The sequence below is a fragment of the Ornithodoros turicata genome, chromosome 6 (assembly GCF_037126465.1).
Source record: "Ornithodoros turicata isolate Travis chromosome 6, ASM3712646v1, whole genome shotgun sequence".
In the NCBI taxonomy this organism is placed as follows: Eukaryota; Metazoa; Arthropoda; class Arachnida; order Ixodida; family Argasidae; genus Ornithodoros; species Ornithodoros turicata.
This window is the reverse complement of record NC_088206.1, coordinates 45,482,035-45,493,261: the sequence shown is the minus strand read 5'-3', so window position 1 is coordinate 45,493,261 and position 11,227 is coordinate 45,482,035. Positions and strand designations below refer to the sequence as shown.

Genomic DNA, 11,227 nt, shown 5'->3' with positions numbered 1-11,227 from the left:
ATTTAAATCACCTCCCTTATGTTATGTTTGAATTCGAATAGTAAATTAAAACTGGAGACGCTGGGGAAGATGAGACTGAGCCTGGAAATGAACCACAGCCTGAAATATATTATACTTCAGTGACTTTTAGCGCAAACAGCGTCACGCGACCCCTTCAGTGGCTCCGGCACACTGGCAAACAATTTGGTTACACATGGCGGGTGGTCATTCCACGAGCGTAGAACTTTTCCAGTTATTTCTTTTTCCTATTACTATTCGGTGTAATTCATAATATATAGTTTTCAAATAGATCTCTATTTGCATTAGCTAGTAACTGTTAGCCGCACTGTTAGAAGTCTAGACGCCCTTCTTTGTATGTGCTCAAAAAGTGATTTCGCTACTACGAGGTGGCACACGGAAGCCATGAGGTGAAGATCTGTCTTAGAAGACAAAAATCAACGGAGTGATTTAATCAATATTCATCATATTTAAATGACAAAATCTGAATAATTTGATTTTTTAATCCGCCGAACAAGAACGCAGTTGAGGACTGGCAGACGGCTGAGTGACGGCAGCAGGGGACATTTTGTCCGGGGCCTTTTCGGGGGACATTTTGTCCGGCGACGTTTCGTCCGGGGACATTTTGTCCTACACCCGTGCGTCTCGGCGAGACGTCAATGTTCCACGGTGACGACGCCACCTGTGGAGGCCGCAGTGCAAGCCAGCAAGTACATATAAAAAGTAAAAAAATAGCCGAAGCTCTGTAGCTGCACGCTGAGCATATGTTTACAGTTTGATCGTGCACTCCCAGCCAAGGACAGCTGTTTCGCTCTACTTGGAGCCCGTCAGCCTGGCGTAGGGAAGTGACACGATCTTGGGTCGGCACAACAGTGCGTCTCGGACGCACTGTTGTGCCGACCTTACGACCTTACCTTGTGTCACTTCCCTACGCCAGGCTGACGAGCTCCAAGTAGAGCGAAACAGCTGTCCTTGGCTGGGAGTGCACGATCAAATTGTAAACATATGCTCAGCGTGCAGCTACAGAGCTTCGGCTATTTTTTTACTTTATATATACAGGGTGTTTCAGTTAAATCCCCGGGCTAAATAATTCGCGAACGGGTGCACCAATCCACGAGCTTTCTTTTTTACAAGTATCTGTCCGATACCACCTACAAGCTGCACACCGTGTGGATTAGTGGTAGGCGCTCATTATTAAGATAAAAATGCAAATGAGTTAAGTAAAAAAGCGTAACTTCTAAAGCAGGGCGCTGTCGGCATTAAAATGGGTACTACCCCTTTTGGGACCTTCAGTGGACACCTTTTAGAGAAAAATCTGCCACCGAAGCGGGTCATTTGTTGCAGTAATTAATTAGTTTCGGCTTACGTATTTTTGTCGCGGCTTGTCGCTGCGAAGCGCAAAAGGACGCTCTTTCACTCCCTTATCCATCAATGAATTACGTCCTTACACCAATGAATTACACCAATGAAATACGCCATGAAATAATTTTAATGCCGACAGCGCCCTGCTTTAGAAGTTACGCTTTTTTACGAAACTCATTTGCATTTTTATTTTAATAATGAGCGCTTCCCACTCATTCACACGGTATGCAGCTTGTACGTGGTATGGTAAATGAGGATAAAGGAGTGCTATCAACTGTAAGAAGCATATCCGGATAACTTTTTTTCTGTATGTCCTCGGAGTGCCCGCTGCCTCTTTTCTTCTTTTCTTTACAGCTGGACACAATGACTCTAAGAACACCCCGGACAACAGGTTTTCAACGAGCGCGACCCAAGACTCTGACACGTAATCTCCCCGGCCGATGACCCAGGAACCTTCCGGAATCTTCCAGAACATGACTCACTGACGACTGCCTCGCAGTGGAATTGTACCAACTGTGACGACACTTTTGTAACCTTTTAAAAGACCTTGTACATAGATTTTCGTCTCAGTCCCGAAGAAGGCGGAGCTTCCGCCGAAACGTAGACTTCCCCAGACCCTTAGTTTAAATGCCAGCTTAATAAATAACTTCCCCTACTCCCTACTTCAGTCTCTGGTGTCTTTTCTCCCCTATCTATATTCAACATCCTGGTCGTTCGAACCTAAATTTTGTAGCGTATATATATATATATATATATAGGTACTAACAAAATATGAGGCAGAGAGATTTTGTTAGTACCTATTTAATTTCGCGGTCGCCCGAACCCCTTTCTTCCAGTATATATATATATATATTTGTAAATACTGCATTGTCTACGTTCGCCAACACCAAGGCTTCGGCTGTTCTTGGGCACATTAATAAAGGTATTATTATTATTATTATATATTAATCACAGTGTAGCACTTTTTGAAACAGTGCATGAGTACAAGAACTTGTCATGTTTAGAAATAAGGTGTTACATGATGTTTATGCACCCATATATTTTTACATGTTGAAAATTTTCTATTAACCGTTGATGCTGCATGTTAATTGTAGGGGAGCCAGGCCTCGTCAAGCTGCTTTCATAACAGCTTTTTGCCTGAGCCTCCTACCAACTCGCTTGTGAAATTATTATTCCTTGCAGATATTATTGTCCTTTCCTCCGTGGAAGTCGACCTTCGGTCTTACAACACTGAACCACGTGACGTCATACGCATCAAAACTATACTTTGGAAACTCCCGTTTCACATAGGAAGCGATGTTTTACGAGACGCTTGCATTGTAACGGCATAAATTCAGTAGGATTTCTGAAGTCACCCCCTTGCAAACCTCCGACACCACCAGTGGTTTACCCAGAATTTCGTCCATGGGGGAGGGGGCTCTGCAAGGGGGACAAAATAGTGCACAATCATACAAACTTTTAGGGGGTCTCTAGATTGTTTTTTTTGGGTGGGGGGTTCTGGATAAATCATTCGACGCCACGACAAATTAGTGCAATGCCACTTTTGTGCACTCTATGGTAGCATTTGCGAGGCAGGTTCAGTCGAGCGGGCCAGCGAGCTTTCACCTTTTACCAAGAGAAGAAAAAGATGCCGGAGAGAGGACGAAGAAGAAAAGAGAGATGCGTTCGAGTACTAACGCACTGCGGTGAGTGGGATGCCTCACAATGCGCACAACACCAACGGACCTTATTCTTTCCACAGTCCCACACAGCCTCCAGTAGCGTTCACAGAAAGCAATCGGGTCATGCTTTGCATCAACGTGGTGATCACCGTACTGGTCATTCTGCTCCTCTTCACCTTCTTTCTTTACTCTTCCATCAAGAGAGGTTACATCGCTCGCTTTACCTTCAAATTATCCGAATCCACGAAAAAAGAGGACATCCATGGTGTAGTTAAGAACGGAACCCCCTGTGAATGGGATCGTAGTGTGGTGTTATTTTGGGGGGATTGTGACAGCCGTGTTAGGTTGTTACTGGGGGTGTTGTAAAATATTTGTGCCAGGGGCGGGGGATAGGAGCACATGGCCCATCTGTATTCCTTACTCTAGCCAGTGTGCCCGCCTTTTTTTCTTGGGTTTGGAAGCTGCGTGCAGTGCAGTGTTGTAGAATCGATAATCTCCCCCAATGGTGTAGAAAAATCACGCACAACATTTCCTACGCTTGCTCGAAACCTGTCTTCCCTCGGAGGTACCCAGAAGATGCGACACGTAAGTAGGGCAGTTTTAATTACTACACGTTAAACAGGACTCCAGAAGCTAATCAACCGTGTTCTGTAATGAACACACATCATACACACCGTCAAGGAACATGCGTATTAGTTTCGGCATATGTTTCATGTAGGGATGAGCCAACAGAATCCTCGAATCCCAGATAGGGATTCGAGATTCGGGAATACGAACCCCAGTTCCCAATCGAATCTTTCGAATCCATCAACCATGTTTGTTTCTTTTTTAAATTGGCACGTCCGGAGTCCGCCGAAAGCCTGATTGGCTTCTGCGGACATCTTCAAGTACTGAAGGGACAACCATAAATATCCCGATTTGAGGAAACTCTCGAGAAACTCCTGATCACACCCCCACCGACAGCAGCGCCAGAAAGAGTCATCAGCACATTGCGTGTCATAACTGCTCGAAAACGCAGCAGGCCGGACCCTGAGCGGGTGAGAATGTCAGTGTTTTTGTTTGTTTACATTGCTCTTACATTTACACATTTACAATTTTTGTAACATGGTTTTGCTTTTGACTGTTTTTAAGTCTTACGGAAAGAATTCAGACACGAAAGGTCATGTATCTCCTGTAGTCGATGAACAACATATTTTCTCCTGAAAGGGAACTACTATTTAATTTGTGTTTCACTATACAAATATATCAAATTCTGCTTCAAAACACTAAACCATTCGAGATTCGTAAGATTCATACGGATTCGTCCCATCTCTAGCTTCACTATATGTATTCTAGTTTCCTGGTCAGTTTGCCAACTTCTCGAAAAGTTGTCTCGTTCTCGGAATTTCCCATTCTTCATCCAACTTCAGACTCTAATTTTTCGTATTTTCCAGAGAAACAAAATTTACTACAACCTCTTCAATCCGCGAAACATTCCGTTCCAAGTTGAAACTGTCATTCGGCATTTGCAGGTGCAACGTCCAAGTTTGAAAAAACCGCGCCACGCAAGTATCACGTGACCACCCAACTGAAAACTACATTGTTTAGCGAACACTAGAAATGTAAACACAAGTATATTTCGAAGATACAATAAATTATAAAAGGGTTCCAGGATTTCCACAATGTACAGTTGGTGCAGCCAGCCAGTGGCGCCGCAGAAACCGGCTTTATAATTTTAAAGATGGCCGCGGCTCCCATGGCGTCCGCTCCAGGTACGTCTCATCATCCTGGTCAAGTGAGCGGCCATCCTCCTGCAGCCACAGAATTCAAGTTTGACAATGTGGTCAAAGTAAAAGCCTTGGTGTGGTCGCTGAAAGAAGCACTAGCGGTAAGGCACCAGATCGATGAAAATTTGTTGAGTCCAACCACCCTTACGACCACCAAACTTTTTGTTGCAGACGTTAGTGCAAGTTGCAGCCGACAATATTAACCACACATCGGCCGTCGACAACGGCATGTACGTATATTCAACACGAACTCGCTGAGCACAGCATCTGAATGGTAGCGTCAGGCTTTATCCTTGCGACGAGTGCGTCGCGTAAACTGTCATTCATGTCAAGGTGCATGCACACTACTAATTCAAAAAGACAAAGTTTCAGCTAATCTGGTTTACAACGATAACAGAAGGCGTAACGGGGCTGAGGCTCCGTTTCACTAACACCGAGAACACACACATATGAACCGAGACCAACGGCTCTTTAACTTGAATTTAACGCTTCACTAAAGGGAGTTATTGTCACTGAAGCTGTCATCATGTCACCAACAAACGTTTGTAAAAAAGATTTGAGTATTAACTTAGCAACCCTTGGCAAGTTTTAACAACCCTTGATCTCGGCTTAAAGTTAACCAGCATTGGTGAAACCGGGCCTGAATCTCAAATTGAACACCACACAACTATCTTTGACTGCTTAATTATTCATGCGTAGGCGGCCAAGCTCCAAAGAAGAATTAAGCTTAAAGAGGCTTGACAAGACTCTGGAAGATTTCTTCTCTGTCTGCAACCAGATCGAACTAAATCTGGTAAGATATTTTCTAGACGGTGTGTTCTCCGCCCTTCACTGTCTTCATTGTATTGCAGCGTACAATACAAGAGTGTGCCCTGCAGCTTCGGGACAGTCAGCAGTACCTTCCGGTGCCTGTTGTTGCTTCCAAGCCAGAGCCGAGTAACCCGCAAGATGGAACTCTGTCCTATAGCCAGTACATTACTACCATTCGTGCCCAGGTCAACTTTGCCAAAGCTGTGCTCGACGTGCTTAATGAAGGAGCACGACAACTTTCACACGAGTGAACTGGGGACTAACAGTGAAAATCTGCTCAACACTGGCATGAGATTGGATTGTTACATTGCTGGATGCATTATATGCAAGCCTGAGATACAACTTGGTGAAATGCTGTTGCAACTGCCTTTCTATGGATCTCCAAACTAGCTTTTGACTGTCATGTTCTCGTACAGTCAAACTCCTTTACAACGAAACTCAGGGGACAGCGAAAAAAATTCGCAGTAAAGGTATTTTCGTTAAAAAGGATGTCCATTATTGGACCTATAGGGCTCCAATGGGACTAAAAAAATTTGCCGTAGTGGTATTTTCGCGGTGGTAGTGGTGTTCGCTATAAAGGAATTTGACTGTAATGCATAAGTAAAAAAAACAAAAAAAAACAAGTGTACTGACCATTTGCACATATATTATTGAACAAGCATAGGATAGTGTCTGGCATAGTGTACATTGGTAACTACCTCTTATTCAAGAGAATTTGTGATTATCAAAGCTAAGACAACATTCGTGCTGAAAACTTTTCTGAATATAATTGTAAGGAAATTAAGTGCAAAATGATCTGAAAAGGTAAGAAAAAATGAACTAATGGTACTCTGGGTAAATGTTTCATCTGCATTATTTGCCACTTTTGAATTCATATGCACCTTTTGCACATTAAACACATTCATTTTCCCTCTACCACTTTTCAATGGCCAGAAATTATGCTGAAGGACACCAAAATGACTCTGAAATAGTCCTTCACAATGTGTGTTGGCACAAGGGCGTTCTGCTTAATATGCACTGAATTGGTTCGTCGCCATTTCTGGTTGGTACATCCATGTAATCTAATACGACACCTTAGCAGATCGTCAGTAGCTATTTTGGACTGTGAGACAGGATTGAGAGCACATACACAGTGCTTCTACTTACTTCTCTACAGTGCTAAGTACTAACCAAATTCCTATTTTCCTCCTCTCATATCCAGAGCGGCAACAACGAGGATGTTCAGCCAAAACAATGACACAATTTTCATATTTCGTTTGATCTCGTGCTGTGTGGCATAGATCAGAACATATAAACATGAGGTACCTGTCATTTCCCAAACATCTCTTGTGAAGCATAGGTGACGTAGAGGAACCCATCCTCATCTCTGCACTCTTCATAGATCTGGTAGAGGGGCTTTGATAAACAGGCCATGCTGCGATTGTTCACTAGCAGATAAAAAGACTGGTTTGCTCCGAGTTCCAACCGGTTCCTGCCAAAGTCATCTCAACTGTCAAGGTTGCACGGCCACCACTTAATTCTCACCTGACTATGGCAACAAACTGTGACATGGTCAGTTCTTGAGGCACCAGGAATTTGGTCTTGTCCAGTGAAGGCAGATATTTCTCCTTGGAATAACGCTCCACTATTACCTGAGCACAAAGTAACATGTATCTTTATCTGGGTGGTGGCTGCACGCTTGAAGGCCTGGCATTTAATCAAATGCTCCATCAGTTATTTGAATTTCCTCCCCTATGAAATTCTTACGACACACAAGTTGTCCCTCGTCGACAAGTTTTAGTACTCCCCCAACAAAATGGCAGTGATGTACGAAATTGAGTAGAGTACTAAATACTGAGCTGCCAGAAGTATTTGAGTAGAGTACTAGATACTCTAAAAAGTATTTAGATACCTTCAAAATGCTTTATTGTTTCAACTTTGAAAAATTTTTACCAGCCCATTTTATTTCTTCGAAGCAGAAGCTGTCTCTCAAAATTACAGTCATAAAATTGGTCGACTGCGAATGCGAGAGGGAAAGCGCGAGCAAGAAAATCTGTGTCCCGTAAATGACAGCGAGGACCGGTGAGTCATGCCTCGCTGTGGCAAACCAATGCAGGTCATTGCCGCTACATGCAAACAGGAAGAATGAAAGGTGCTTGACAAATGAATTTACTGGTGGCTACCTATGGTCATTAAAGCTGGTAGGACGGATGGAAATATGCACATCCTGAATTCCAAATGCTAAAAGTGACCATTTCACAGAAAATATGTATTTAAAATACCACAGTAAAATACTGAAAAATGTATTTAAAATACAGTATTTTAAGTAGAGTATTTCAAATACTCACTGCAAAATGGTAACAGTCATCCTCACAACCGATGTGTAGGGTGAGATTTTCTGTACTATCTCTAAAGATGAGTGCGGTGTGGGTATACCCGCGGTTACCCGTGCAAGTTTATTCTTCGCGGGTACACATTTACGTGTCATTGCGGGTAAGGTGCGGGTAGACCTGCACTGCCTCTGCGGATTACGCGAGTATACCTGCAATACCTGCAGGCACAAAACCAGCCTCTCGAGGTTTCAGTCCTTCCGTGGTGTACAAGATGATGACAGCTTTGTCATTTACTGGCACTACGTTCTATGCTTACTCTTTCAGAGAGAGGGAGGCCAAGAGTCGAGCTGATCATGAGACCCGGAGAGTGCGGTTCAGGAAGGTTAGTAGTGTGGGCAGTAAAGAGTGGGGTAGGGTATCGCCCCTGGCGATGAAACTCCCGAGTCATCATCTCAAAATAAAGTTTTTGTTATTGTCACTCTTTGGCTATGTTAGCCACGTAGGGCTAATTTTGGCTATCTTTCGACACTACGAGTGGTACGCTTCGCGTTAGTAAGCTGGCAACCATGTCAACTGCCGCCGCAGCGACTGACTGTTGGAAAAGTGGTTTGCTAACGGCATATGTCCCCAGCATCAATATATCATTTCGTTCTGTGACAATTGTGGCATAACTGAAACGTGTATGCATTAGGCTGCATGCGCGCCTGTGGGTACCCGTCGGGATGTGCGGGTCGCACCAATGACATGCTGGTACGAATTTTCGTACCTGCACTCATCTCTAGTCATCTCACTGTTTCCTTACGTTTTACTGTTACGTGCATGGTGCACTGGTATGAGCAACACTGCTGCATCTGCAGGTTACTTTTGTAGAGATAATAGGAAAAAAAATTTGCAATGAACAGAGTGCTTAGCAGCAATCTAGCGACTGCTACCGTAATTTCACGTGAATAAGTCGCACAGCAGATAAGCCACAGGACCCGTTTTTTAGGAAAGTTTTGAAAAATCCTACGATACACATCATCATCATTTATTTTCCTTGAAGAGTCATGCAGGCGCTATACAGGGGTGGTACACAAATTGTAAATGTGCTCCAGGCAAATTACGATATGCATATTTGTACAGTAGACCTAAAATAACATCACAGAAGTAATGTGTATGAATATGTCAGTGTGAAAATAATCTTAATATAATTACAAACATAATTTACATACTTTACAAACAAGGAAAGATAAACAAACGCTATTAGCCACTAGAACAAATACAAGAGTCGCTACAGTTTTTGCCGATACCCAACTGTTCGCAAGGTGACTTGGCAGAAATATTCTCTCTGTGAAGTCACTCTGGCAGGCCAACAGAAGGAGCCACACACTGTCTCACAGCATGACTAGAACGCCAACTCCAACGAAAATCTGGAGCTATATTCCCCGGGACTGGAAGCGAACATCGTCTGACCTTCAAGCCTTTTGCGAATAAGCCTGACTTTCCTGGCGCAGTCTGGGGCTCAGCATGAGCCGACAGTTGCACTTTGACCGGGGGAGCCGTCGCTCCCCCTGTTCCAGCGGCCCCTGCTTGCACATATTGTAAAGGGGTCACGATCTCTTCAACAACAGCACAGTAGCACAATGTGGAAGGCTTGCAATTTGATATTGCATCTTGTTTGAATAATATGCAAACTCAAATTCAAGTATATTGTGAGGGAGAACCATCGCCATGCTCATCGCCATCGGCCCTTTAGGGCGAGTTTCAGAGCACCCGCATTCTTTCGCTCGGCTGCCATTAAACCATACGCCAACCTGCCTCTCTCTCTCGGCTTATTAATGCAATTGTACTAAGCACACTAATCTTTCCATAACCTACACTATTGCTTCAGTTATCTCTCAGGAATATGGGGCTGATATTTTACAGGCAAGCCATCCATGATGATGCTGTCATTTGTCGATTGCTGTCTACTACAAGTATTCTGTCGGTATGAATTAACAGTTTCGCCAACACAAGTTCCACAGAGCACCCAAGAAAACTGAAAATTACTTATCATAAATATCTCTCGTCTTTATGAAATTGAAATAACTAAAGAACTTCCCTGCTACATGTGCAACAGATACATAATTCTTTTTGTCCTCATCTAACAAATGTGATAGACGGTACAATTAATAATAAAACTGCATGAAAAAAATTTTTGCTAATTGGGTGGTGGGAAACCCACTGAATTATTAGAACCACTGTCCTTCCATATACTTTAATGACATGACTTACAGGGATCTTCGTAGAGAACCTGCGTCGTATGCCGGCTGCTTCTTCACGCCTTATGGCTGCAGGAAAACATTATTATGTTAAACACTGCAGATGAGCTGCATTAAAAATATGTAGGACTACACGTCAATGTGAGGATGTTACACCTAGCACTTCTTGCTGAGGTGTCACAGTCAAGAAATTGGCAGAACTAATAAAATGGCATAAATGCGGGCAAGCTGGTGGGTGAAATCCACTGTCGCCCTCTCTGTCGTTCTCTTGCCAAAGCTCAGGCTTTTTCTACAATGGAAATGGGCAGAACCATGCAGTTTTCATGTGTATTTTTGCTGCAACTTCTATTAGACATGCAAGTATACTGGGGTCGACACGTGACATCAAAGTTGCCTGTGTGATCAACAAGTGTGTGATAGTACCATCTCCGAGTCGTGAACAGACGGCTGTTGCTTTATAAACAGGCGCACGTCACGAAAACCTTCCCGTTAAATATAATGTCATTTCTCAATTTCAAGGCTACATGCACAGCGGGACGCCTCTCCGAAGATCTTTGTCGCGGTTGAGTTGCCACAAGCAACATCACAAGACGATATCACGATAGTTTTGAACAAACAACACTTGGCTGAATTACTGAGTGTTCGCGACGGCGAGTGACAGTACGGCAGTATAGGCAGGCACGCAACCACCTGTTCTGAACTCTAATTAGGCGGCGTCGATAATAGTCGTATTCCACCACGCAAAGCGCCGATTTTCCATTTCTTACCGAAGGGTTTTCGCCGCTTGAACAAGCCGTCTTCGATTACTTCCATTCGTTGCTAGACTCACTCAGCGACTCAGCTGTTGTTTGTTTGCTGACCACGTGACCACGTGCTTTGCTCCCAATGTGGTGAGCTACTCCCAACGTCACTGGTTTATTTTCTCTTTCTCGCCCACGTCACTGATGAATCATCATCACTTGCACGCGGAAATTTCACATCCACAATTTGAACTTTGTCACGTGTTTGTTTTCGATTGCGAACGGTGCAGCTGGCTAATTAATCTACGCAATTTTCGGAGGCTGATGTCACAGACGGAA

General features: G+C 43.7%; 2 protein-coding genes across 3 annotated transcripts; one reads left to right on the top strand and one right to left on the bottom strand.

The window, feature by feature from the left end:
* The first annotated feature begins 3,086 nt into the window (after positions 1–3,086).
* LOC135396599 (mediator of RNA polymerase II transcription subunit 29-like) lies at positions 3,087–6,511 on the top strand. Of its 2 annotated transcripts, XM_064627649.1 has the most exons (5): positions 3,087–3,605; positions 4,532–4,887; positions 4,958–5,016; positions 5,486–5,579; positions 5,638–6,511. In XM_064627649.1, exons 2-5 carry the CDS (start codon positions 4,741–4,743, stop codon positions 5,845–5,847), a joined length of 510 nt encoding a protein of 169 aa, XP_064483719.1. In that variant the 5' UTR covers positions 3,087–3,605; positions 4,532–4,740; the 3' UTR covers positions 5,848–6,511. The 2 variants fall into 2 exon arrangements, with proteins under 2 accessions (XP_064483719.1, XP_064483720.1); XM_064627650.1 differs by lacking the exon at positions 3,087–3,605 and having other exon boundaries at positions 3,634–4,887.
* Positions 4,615–11,059, bottom strand: LOC135396601 (microtubule-associated proteins 1A/1B light chain 3C-like). Its single transcript, XM_064627651.1, has 5 exons — positions 10,916–11,059; positions 10,162–10,217; positions 7,121–7,227; positions 6,902–7,067; positions 4,615–4,810 (listed from the first exon to the last, which is right to left on the bottom strand). The coding sequence occupies exons 1-4, from the start codon at positions 10,959–10,961 to the stop codon at positions 6,905–6,907; spliced, it is 372 nt and encodes a 123-aa protein (XP_064483721.1). The 5' UTR covers positions 10,962–11,059; the 3' UTR covers positions 4,615–4,810; positions 6,902–6,904.
* Between the last annotated feature and the right edge of the window lie 168 nt (positions 11,060–11,227).